Here is a 12,536-nt window from a genome sequence, read left to right on the forward strand (position 1 = left end):
GTCGGTGGCCGAGTTGGTATTACGTCTGGGTCCCACCCAGACGTAGTGTGTTCAGTTCCTCGGCTGGCCAAGTCCTCCATCACGACACAAGCAACATTTTCCGCTTACTGTGATGGTAGTAAGAAATTTTAAAATATCGTCAGGTTATTCGTAACTAGGGAATGTTTGTCTTACTATAAAAAAATAGTGTAATATTTTACAGTATTTTAAATAGCCATACGCATAAATAAACCACTCACGCCATACCCAACTTTTTTTCAAAGGCAGTGAAATTTTTATTTTGAATTATTTATTTATTAAAGGAGAAAGTACATAATATAAGTAAAAATGTTTACAATTTACAATGACAATATTTATACTCTTCCACAGAAGCATGTGCTTGTGGTTGGAAAAAGAGTGTACATTATATTATTGTAGATATTACATTATGTATTTTACTCAGAATCAAGAGAAGTAGGAAAAAATATTGTAAGTAAAATGTACTACTAGTAGCGATAATATATGTATAGGTATATAAACATGATGTCATTAGTTTCTGAAATAAAGACCATTATAATTATTATTATTTTTATTAATATGCATATATTATGTATACTACATTTGAAATGCTTCATGATTTGTCTTCAAAGGCTAGAAAATAAGTTTTATTCGGGTATGTACATTAAGCTGGCTCTACACTCGCGCGCGAAGTCGCGCCGTGAATTCACGCCGTGAATATACGCCGCGATCCGCGCGTGAACTGTGTCCATCCACACTCGCAAAGCTTCAGTCTTGTTCGCGACTTTAAACCGCAAATCCTTTGTCGCGGGCCAAAAACCGACAAAAATCGGGGAATGGCGCGAAGCGCGAATGCGAAGATTGCGAAGGCGTGAACAAGATCCACACTCGCGTTTCGCGGCCTCCGCGGCCGTTCGCGCCGCGAGTGTAGAGCGCGCTTTAGGTTTTTAAATAAATCCTTTTCATATTTCACTGAACAACCTTCCCCGATGTAAATTTTTGTCAGTACCTATCGATAATATTCTTTAACCCAATTTTTTTTGTCTATATTCCATAGATTTTTGCCGGTCCTGTCAAATCAGTCAAACGTCAATGTTGTTTTTAAAATGATCTACCTACGTGCGTTCAAAATGAGATTTCTCCTCTAATCTGCATTCATATCGAACCAATAAAAAATCTTTATGTATGTAATTCTATTATGTAGATATAAAGTAATAGAAACAATGACTTTGTGATTACTTTCTACGAAATTATAATTCACAGATTTCTACGAGCTGCGATCCTCACCATATTTGTCAGTGAAAATGACAGAAGATGTCAAGGAAGAACCTCTCGAAGAGAATCCCGTCAAGGTGTTTATCAGGGACATCGCGAAATTCACGCAAGATCAAGATAATAAATATCATTATTACTTTTGCGGCATGAAATTTAAGTCAATTCAAGTACATGGGGTCGTCACAGAGATGTATAGCCAGGGACCAGAGATGGTCAGCTTTCAACTAAGCGATCCGACAGGATCTGTGGACGTTTACTATAATACAAGCAATTTTCTAACATTGCCTAAAGACACGATGACTAAACTGAACGAGCAGCTGCAGGCCATGAAGGCGAGGAATTCCTCCCCGCAGTTTCATTCCTTTCTAACGTTGAAATGGATGAAAGACGAGATAAAGAAGTCACAACATGAACTGTTATTCGAAGAAGGCGACTGTGTGTCGGTACTCGGAGACTTGTTCGTAGACAACACGGAAATCTTGAAGATATCCTCTTGCGTATGCTTCAAGACATCTCTGACTATGGATGTCATTTGGTTAGTGGAACTCCTAGACTTGTATAAACATAAATACTTAAGCAAGAAAGAAGCTGAAACCGTGACTGTGGATGATGGTGATGGAGAAGGTGAAGGTGGTTAAATATTACAGAAGTGAAGTAATGCACTTTCTGGCAACTTATTTTTAAGATTTGGTAAAGTTTTACTAGTCACACTCGTTCTTCAGGACATTCATCACATTTGTTCAGTTTGCAATGTTTTCTGTGTATTTCAAATGAGTCATGTAATTTCTATACCCGCTATATCAACTTTCATTGATTTGGAGAAAACCGCAAAAAACTGTCACATCTCTAGCGTACATAAGTAATTGCATTACAATTTTTTATATAATGAATTGGAGTAATAAAATTTCGAAAAGCATTTATTTTTCTATATATGTCTAGCAATAATTAAGTAATTTCGATAAATAAAATGGATAAAGCGGATTTTGATACTCACACTTGATATAGAGGCTTTTGAAAGTCAACTGAGCCGACATGGCGGGTTTAGAAACACACGCGTAGATCATTTTGACACACGAGCGTGGCGTCAGAGCGGCGGCCATATTGTATTTTGGCAAAATAACTGCTTGTGATTGGTTGAATCCGATATAGCGCGTTTTGATAGTAACTTTCTGTATGATATAGCGGATTTGGTTTCTCACTCGCAGTTTTAACATGGTTTTTGGTTGTGATAAGGAGGGTTTTGAAACTCAATTTTAGGCTCCTCTTGTTGCTCGCAAAAATGTGAACAAGATGTCATACTCAGATCATTTTGTCAAAAAAAAGGATATAGCGGGTATAGAAATTATAGGATCCAAATGCGCTATTTGCATTTTTATATTTCTTAAAGTTGTTAATTGAGGTATATAATATGAGTCTACGTTCCTTTTCTCATCAGAATTAATATATTCAAGCAAAACATTGCACATTGGAAGTCGCGAATTTTCCTAGTTCCCCAACTTGTTTTTGAAAAACGTCCAGGGTAATAATGACTTTCAACATTTAAATGTACTTTACACAGACTTCCAAACTAAGTTTGAGGACATTTTGACTATCCAAATGGAACGTTGAAGAATAGGAAAACATGTGACAAGAAGAAATATCCGGAATAAGCACTGACAAAGAACTTAAGGGGCAGTTCTGTAGGGCTAGCTACAAAAAGAAATTCCCATTGCTTATCCTGCTTTATTTTCATTTGGTGTAATACCTCACAAGGGTGCCCCTGTCCGCACAGTGTAAAAGCAGAGCAACTATACCGCCACCCTGTTGTTGGGCAGGTAAGGGAAGGGAATCTTTTTACTAAAAAAATAAATGATTATCACATGGGACGTTAATAGTTTTAGGAAAATTCAATATTCGGCAGGCAGGGGTCTACAGAAAAAAAAAATTTTGGCAAGTAAATGAAAGTTATGCGTTTGATGTCTATGTAGAAAGTGCAGGCTCGATGCCATTGTGCATAGAAGTGCTTTGCAGTAGTATGGGTGAAGGATATTGGCGACACATGTAGTGCGCCCATCTACCTTGTTTCTATTATCTACGGTTACCACATTATCAATTCAAACTGATGTGTGCAGATGCAATCAAACCTAACGAGAGCGACCAATTTTTGTTTGTAACATTTATTTATCATGTTAACAGAATATTATGACTATGTAACATGTTACATTATAATGGAATACATTTTATTCTGCTTTGCTTTAATTTATGTAAAATCTTTTCATTTTCTTTTCATGCTGTTTTCCAGCTGCATCTTTTTGCCAATAGATGGGAGTGGTGTATTAGAAATGTGGGGATATTTCCGCCCAAAACTGTAGGTTTGGCGGATGGTTGATGATTGAACCAATAAGAACTGCTATAGATTGTGATTTTACCGTAACGTATTAATAGGAAAAAAAGTATGTAAGCTTGTTCATATCATTGTTTGTCTATGGAACACTCTTGAAACGGTGACAGACTTTAGGATTGTCTGTGGAATACTCTAGAGATGGCACCAGCCTTGTGGCTTTTCTATTGAATACTCCAGCGGTGGCGGAAGCCTTGTGACTCTCTATGAAATACTCTAGAGATAGTAACATACTTGTGACTTGTCTATGGAAAACACCAGAGGTAGTAACACCCTTGTGTCTTTCTACAGAATACTCTAGAGATAGTAACATTCTTGTGACTTGTCTATGGAAAACACCAGAGGTAGTAACACCCTTGTGTCTTTCTACAGAATACTCTAGAGATAGTAGCATCCTTGGGACTTTCTATGGAATATTCTAGAGATGGTGATCGCCTTGTTTTCTGTCTATGGAATACTCTAGAGATGGCAACAGCCTTGTGGCTTGTCTATCGAATACTCCAGCGATGGCGACAGCCTTGCGACTTGTCTGCAAAATACTAAATAGATAGTAACATCCTTGTGACTGGTCTATGGAACACTCTAGAGATAGTGATCGCTTTGTTTCCCATCTAGCCATGGCAACAGCCTTGTGGCTTGTCTATCGATTACTCTAGCGATGGCGACAGCCTTGTGACTTGTCTATGGAATACTCTAGAGATAGTAACATCCTTGTGACTTATCTATGGAACACTCTATCTTCTTGTTTTCTCGCCTTGTTTCTTGTCTACGGAATACTCTAGCGACGGAAACAGCCTTGTGGCTTGTCTATGGAATACTGAGATGCTGACGGCTTTGATATGTACTTGTGTATGTGATGATTAGGTTGTGGATCTGATTGCCCTCAAAGGGATATTTATTTATTGATTCTGATGGTAGTGACTTATGGAGTTTTGTTTATAAGATTTGCGAGACATTTCAACAATGTTAACCTTTTAAATGCCAGTAGGTAGAAGTGTAGCTGTGCACAGCAGGCCAAGAATGCGAGTTAACTCGCTCTTGGCACAGAAGCGGTAATATTTAGAGATTATACTTGTGTATATTTGTGTATACTCTTCTTTAGTGGTGTACATTTCTCTATGACCCAAGGTAGACTGTGTGTAATTTTCAAATTTGGGTAAGAATTATTATGCATTGAATATTTGAAAATTATCATTATATTATTATCTTCCTCTGATTGCTGTGACCAACATATTGTATATAAAATGGTTTTTTATACAATGTTTTTTTAATTGTTCGTTTTTCTTAAGATAGGTACAGCTTTACTGCTATTTTTGTGCAAACCATTACCATTTGCTAAAGCTTCATTGAAAAATATAGCGTTTTTCATCCTTGCATTTGGAATATGGCTTCTAAAAATATAAATTAGTGTTACCTACTCACAATATGGATATTTTTGTCATTGAGAGAAGAATGCAATAAAAAAATTCAAATTTGAACTAGAGATAATAGGATTAATTGAGTAAATTAAAAATCAACCTGTAAAAAAAACAATGTTTTTCTTACTATGATATGTACATCTATTTTAAAACTTTAAAGGAAAAAAAAACTCTACCACCCTCGCCAAATGCCGATTGGGTAGGACGTCTTACATGCTATAAAGTCATCCGATTCCACAGAATTACTTATATGTACGTTATGCCACCAAAAATTGAAAGAATGCATTGTCATTGACAGAGATGTGCTTTATTTCAAATAAATCCATTTCAAATGGAAATGCAAAATGGGTATTTTCCATTTTGCATTTTAAATGCCTTTCTCAATGTATTTTCCATTTTAAATGCTTTTTTTTAACATTCTTCCTACTATCTCCACTCATCTTTTTTTCATAAGCCCCAAATATCAGTCGGTCCTCAACCTCGCTATGAGAGATAATTTACATTTGTCAAGTTGCTCCCTGGTAGGAGCCCTGGCAATTGAGTGATACCATTACAAAAAATACTGATTCAAATACTGAACATGCGGCCATGACGCTATAATATTAAATGTTAGATAGCAGTTTCTACGTTTTTACGTTGGCAACATTAGTCCCGCACAAATTTTTTGTGCTTTCATAATCTGTAGTCGTGGTGTTTTTGGATTTACCATCATGTAATATGTTGGTTCTACATTGATGTCCATTATTAAAAGACAAAATTGTTTAAAAATTCTATAATTATTTTAATTGTTTGACCCGAGAAACCATTTTGTATTTTCAATGCATTTTGCATTTTGCATTTGAAATGCTTTTCTAAAAACCGTTTTGCATTTTGCATTTTCAAATGGAAAAGTTTTGACCCATTTCCATTTTGCATTTCAAATAGTTTTGGGTACCCATTTTGCACATCTCTGGTCATTGACGACGAGTAAATCTGCCGAGTCTCGGCTCGATCAGATGTCGGAAAGTGGGTTAATTAATAAATAGATACTTTTCTATCCTTTTAATTATTAAAGAAAGTATATTCATTCTCCAACGTATGTAACGCGGAAATAGGCACGTCTGCATGATATTTGATCTCAGAGTTATTACTGCAAAACTTACTGACTTACTTCTGAACTGATTATTTAAAGAAACACAAACGCTTTATGTAAATCACTTTTGAATCAATTCATTGTAACAAGTCTATTGCGAAAGAGACGGCACGAGAGAGCGAGAAGAAAGGACTACAAAAGTGTATAACTGATTGTCCAATGTATCTTCTTTATCACCTGTTACTATTAATGTCTTAATTACAATAATTCATATTTTAAATAATGTTATTAAAGACATTATGATTTAGAAAGTAACTTTGCTATAGTAATATATTCAGCCTTACTAATAAAACGTGGTGTAAATATTACGCGGCGTGTAAGGTTAGAACAGTGAAAAAATTATTACATGGCGTTTGTTTGATTAAAACGGTCTTAAAAAAGGCTCGAGGCCGGCATTACCAACGTTGAACTGGCGTCTAAGAATCTAATTAGTAAGAAGTTTAATGTATACCGAGGATTTTAACTACTTATTGTTAGCTTTTATTATGCCATGTATATTATACACGGTGCCCTGAAAATCATAGTACAAGTGGCTAACTGGTGAATTTACACAATCACATTTGGCGTTGATTTTGTGGTATAACTTTTTTTGATTTGAGTTTTCGTTTTCGAGTAAATTCCACAATTGTAATCTTTTAAGTCAAATTTGTAAAAATAAAAGAAATTATCAGATTGAAAAAACTATGAGTTTCCGAACACTGTGTATATACAGTCTAGTCATATTCATTACCACGCAATATATTATAATTCTTATTTAATTCAAATGAAATATTAAAATGTAATTTAAATCCACAAAACCCCTTGTTTAAATAAAGACGATAATTAATTCTTTGCTATCCAGTACTTGACGGATACACCAAATCTAAACACTGAAAACCACATTAATTTAACTAATTATACTGAAATAACTGCCCCAAGAGGATTGAAGCGATTCGATATCACTTCTACATACATAAATATACATTTCACCGCAATCTATACATCTGCTCTGATAATCGACGGTGTCCGAAACATTGGCTTAAAAAGTAGGAAGTGCAACACGATATAATACCCCAAAAATGAATCAATGATAATATTTGTTTATGTTTTCTATTCAATCATTACAAAAAGATCAACATTTATTTATTTTGTATGTTTGTTACCAATTTTCCATATTTTTTTTATGTTTTAAAAATTTTAGACTAATAAATATTGATGTGTAATAAATTGTTAGTTTTATTAAAAATTAGTGTTATTTTATGGTTTGTAGGTTGTACCACTCAGGGCCGGCCGTGTGCAGGCGCAATTGGAGCAGTCCGCTCCGGGCGCCCACTTGCCATGGCGCCAGGAAGCCAAAGGCGCTAACACTTAATGCAGCGCGCTTGTAGTTTTTACTAGGCTGGCCCTGGTACCACTACTAGTATAAGGTTCTTGATTACTCAAATAAGTGATACTCCGATATGGATTACTGTTTTTATTGTTAACCGGGTACAAAGATTACGGATATTTGATTACTAATTACGAGCTGAGATGTGATAGGGAGATCCATAAATAAACCACGGAGATCAAACTAAAACGTGGGCTTTTATACAACTATAATCAGAGATGTGCTTTATTTCAAATAAATCCATTTCAAATGGAAATGCAAAATGCAAAATGGGTATTTTCCATTTTGCATTTTAAATGCTTTTCTAAAAACCATTTTGCATTTTAAATGCTTTTTTGAAACATTCTTCCTACTTTCTCCACTCATCTTTTTTTCATAAGCCCCAAATATCAGTCGTTCGTCAACCTCGCTATGAGAGATAATTTACATTTGTCAAGTTGCTCCCTGGTAGGAGCCCTGGCAATTGAGTGATACCATTACAAAAAATACTGATTCAAATACTGAACATGGGGCCATGCAATGACGCTGTAATATTAAATGTTAGATAGCAGTTTCTATGTTTTTACGTTGGCAACATTAGTCCCACGCAAATTTTTTGTGGTTTCATAATCTGTAGTCGTGGTGTTTTTGGATTTACCATCATGTAATATGTTTGTTCTACATTGATGTCCATTATTAAATGACAAAATTGTTTAAAAAATATATAATTATTTTGATTGTTTGACCTGAGAAACCATTTTGCATTTTCAATGCATTTTGAAAATAGGTATTTTGCATTTTGCATTTGAAATGCTTTTTTAAAAACCATTTTGCATTTTGCATTTTCAAATGGAAAAGTTTTGACCCATTTCCATTTTGCATTTCAAATGGTTTTGGGTACCCATTTTGCACATCTCTGACTATAATACATCTGTCTCGCTCTACATTAACAGAGTCAAGCACCTGACTTTACTGTCCCACATTTATCAACATCTCTGTGCAGGCTACCAAAATAGAAACTAAATAGGCATACTATGTATAGTCATAGAATAAAGAATAGCACAAGAAGTGCCTTTAATATTTGTCCAATCGAGGCTTAAATTTCTAATACCAAATTGTGTTAACGAAATTCAAGTGGGACGGAGATCTACAAAGTGAATGCAGTTAAGGTGATGCCATACGTAGTAATGCAAAATCATGTGTTTTTGGTTTGAAAATTTGGTCGCCTAGAAATGTTTCAGATGCTTTAATTAAATACTGCGAGTAAAATACATCTTTACCTTTGAAATAATCGAGTATTTTTTAGATGAGTCTTTTTATAAGCCCAGAAAAAAATAATGTAAAGGCCTATGAAAACTGCTTTAAAGTTCAAAATCTCCTACTTACGAACCCATTTTCGGTTATGATTTTATTGTATAATGTGGCAAATTAAGTTATTTATAAAATTATCGAAAAAAAATTAAATATTTATGCCTGAACATCCACAAAATAAAATAAAAGGCACTTTTTGGTCATGTTTTTTTCTTGCATAAATCAAAACAGGCAGATGGTGTTAAGCGGAATTTAAACCTTATCGCCATCTACGTAAGGGTTGTTATTGATAGCGGCTCAATTTAAAATATTACACGACATTTTTTTTTTTTTTTTTTTTTTTATAGTGAATGCCTCACAAGAGTCCCAACTGCTCCCGTCTGGAGCCAGTGAGACTATGGCATCCCCAATTGGGGGATGTTGTGAGGCTGAAGGTAAGTGGGGAAGGGAGAGAGGAAGGTGGGGAAGTACCTGGCTATTCAGATCTAGTCACTAAACACGGCTAAAGCCATTTGGAGCAACGTTTCAATTCTGAATGGTGGTCTTACACCAGGGCGATACTGGTACATAGTGCATCGCCTTAAGCAAAACCTCCTAGATCGCAAGGCCGGGACCCTCATTCAAAGTAGCTTCCTAACTTGGGTGAGATTCCACAAAAATTTTACTTTTTTATTTGAAACACCAGACCCTTTCCGAGAGGCTAGATGCGTGAAATAAAAATTAACTATAAAGTGTTTCAAATGCAAGCGATTCTGTTAAATGTTTTTATTCACTTTCTCATGGCATACAGGTTTAAATCGCATATCAAAAAATTCCAGCTAGGGCAAAATTCCAATGCCATCGGTTTGTTGGCGGGAAAAATTCTTGTAACTCGTGCACAAACGGTTTTCCACATGTTAAAATGTTTTGGTTAACTAAACAAATCAATAAAAATACATTTGTTGGAGCTTCTCATACAAATTAGGAGGCCGATTTGATTCAGTTTCCCGGCCTTACGTTCTAGGACTGGGCGGTGTGCTATTGGGCTAAATCTAAAATTGTTCCTATTCAAATTTGTATGGAAGGCGTTTCCAGTTTTAATATTTTATGTTATGTATTTTAATTTATTAAATATGGGCATAGAATTCTATATATCGTTGACAAAGAAACAATACCGCGTAAGTATCACAGTCTAAAAATCTTCTTTTTTTTCAATTCCATAGATAAGCGAATTCCTCCTGAGTCTGTATACTTAGTTCATAATACTAACACAAGATATTGTTCACAACGGTAAGTAAGTAATTTTAGACAACCGATAATGGTTATACTCTAAATGAAATACCGTATCTCCATGGACCTAAAAAGCCCTGGACGGAGCAATTCGAGAACAATTTAAAGCCGCGTAAAAATCATAAGCCGTTATAACTGCATTAAAACACACAAAAATAAAATAATAATAGTTCATTATGCTCCACTTTGCGTACAAATAAGTTCAAAAGTTGGTCATACAAGATGGCTGCCAGGTAATTTTCCCTCATCCTAGATTTGGCTTCAATGCTAACTAACTAACTAACTAACCATCACTCCGTTTCTCCGCAGGGGTAGGCAGAGAGTACGAACCGCCAAACAACTCGGTCTTGGCACACACTTCTTGGCTCATTCACATTCATACATTCTCTTCTATTATTCTGACTCTTGACATGGCCCGACTCGAGTATCTGATTCACTTGATCGTGCCATGTCTTCCTCGGGCGTCCCCGATTTCTGCTACCATTCGCATTTGCATCATATATCCTCCTTACACTCCTATCTTCGCTCATTCGCTCTACATGCCCAAACCATCTAAGCGTCCCTTTCTTAATCTTACTCATTACGCTTACATCAGCCTTGTACTCTTTGCGGATCTCAACATTCCTCACACGATCAAACATGGTTTTACCACACATACGCCTCAGGGATCTCATTTCAACAGCATTCAATCTACTTTCATCCTTTCTTTGCCAGTTCCATGCCTCACTTCCATACATCAAGGTAGGTACCAGCACTCCGTTGTGGACTGCTAACTTCGCTTCTTTGGACAATTTTTTGTTAGCGCCAACTGCGTTCAGTCCTCCATTAACGGAATTACCTGCATTTACCCTTCTTTCAATATCTCTGTCAGCCTTTCCATCTCTCTAGAACATACTTCCTAAATAAACAAACTCATCCACCTACTCTAAGTATTTCTCATTCACAACTATATTGCACACTGTTTTCGTACTCTCTCTTTCAAACACCATTACTTTAGACTTACTTAAATTCATCATTTACTCATTATTCATGCATACTTCGTTCATCCTAGACACGAGAGACTGTAGATCAACTATACCTACTATTAGCAATCATTCATACAAAATCGCACTGATGCTCTGTCGAGGGCTTCTTAGGTCTATGCCTATCTCTAATACTACTGCCACAACATAATTTCGAAGTGCCATGGAAGTTTGATGCTCCTTATTTTTATTATTAATTCGTCAATGATATTATCCATAATTTTTATGGTTAAATCGTCCATATTATGAATACTCAACGGCTAGCTATTATTGTTTTTTTTTTCTGTAGATAATTCCCGAAAATAAATAGGTAAATATATACGCAAGAAAAAAAATGTGGAGTGTTTTATTAATGTGGTTTTATTTTTTATTTTTTTTAGGCAGTCGTAATGTTTTCGGAAATTATTGGTTTATCATAAAATTTTCGGAACAACCTTGATTCTTGATTCCCTTGATTCTGCACTAGCCTGGGGATAGGTTGGGGTGCAAAAATATACAGGATTTTCCAATAAGAGGTGTTATTTTGATATTCAATCGTAAAAGATCAATGGTTTCGTTGCCTTTGTGGCACGTAGCGCCGTCTTGTTGAAAGTAAACGTTGTCCAGATCAATACCATCCAATTCCGGCCATAAAAAATCATTAACCATCTCTCGATAGCGATCCATTCACCGTAACTGTTGCTCCAGCCTCATTTTCGAAAAAGTAAGGTCCAATGACTCCGCCGGACCATAAACCGCACCAAATAGTCACACGTTGAGGATAGAGAGGCTTTTAAACAATAACTCTTGGGTTTTCCGAGCCCCAGATGCGACAATCTTGCTTGTTGACGAAGCCACCGAGGTGGAAATGGGCCTCATCACTCAAGATGATTTGCATTTGATTCACTCAAGTGAATTTTAATAATTTCAATTCGTTGTTGAAGCGTGTATCGTTCCATTTTTATTAATGGCGTAGTTTCTACTTGTCAAATATCAAAAAAGGACAGCTTCAAAATTAACATCTACCGAAATAGCGTGCTATTCAAAATAATACCTCTTATTGGAAAACCCTGTGTTATAAAAACTAGCCCCTGTAAATATTTGGCGACCAATCTACCGAAATTTTCAACTTTTATCTACCGATTTTACTGATCACTGGTCAACTGTCAGTACTGTTAGAGGTGGGTCCTGAGAGTACTTTCCGTTACTGGGTACAGTGAGTACAGGTACAAAAAAATACTGGGTACAAAATACTCTTTTGTATTTTGTACCTACCTGGGGATTATAGTATCTGGGGACTGGGGACGGAGAGTGACGGGAACCTGAGGTGTGCTGAGCACTGAGCAGGGAAGGAAGCGGGAATAATATTACCTTGTAAAAATGTTGAGTTCTTTTTTTTCATTTAATT

General features: G+C 35.8%; 1 protein-coding gene across 1 annotated transcript; it reads left to right on the forward strand.

The window, feature by feature from the left end:
- Positions 1-1,069: 1,069 nt before the first annotated feature.
- LOC149414885 (uncharacterized) lies at positions 1,070-7,393 on the forward strand. The gene is made up of 2 exons (XM_089643562.1): positions 1,070-1,180; positions 1,261-7,393. The coding sequence occupies exon 2, from the start codon at positions 1,302-1,304 to the stop codon at positions 1,908-1,910; it is 609 nt and encodes a 202-aa protein (XP_089499688.1). The 5' UTR covers positions 1,070-1,180; positions 1,261-1,301; the 3' UTR covers positions 1,911-7,393.
- Positions 7,394-12,536: the final 5,143 nt, after the last annotated feature.

This window comes from Hesperophylax consimilis, chromosome 19 (genome assembly GCF_061612785.1).
Source record: "Hesperophylax consimilis isolate HC1 chromosome 19, BYU_Hcon_1.0, whole genome shotgun sequence".
Taxonomy (NCBI): Eukaryota; Metazoa; Arthropoda; class Insecta; order Trichoptera; family Limnephilidae; genus Hesperophylax; species Hesperophylax consimilis.

What these genes read in the sequence shown, in the direction of transcription:
- LOC149414885 (XM_089643562.1), top strand. Translation starts at nt 1,302, where the DNA reads ATGACAGAAGATGTCAAGGAAGAACCTCTCGAAGAGAATCCCGTCAAG.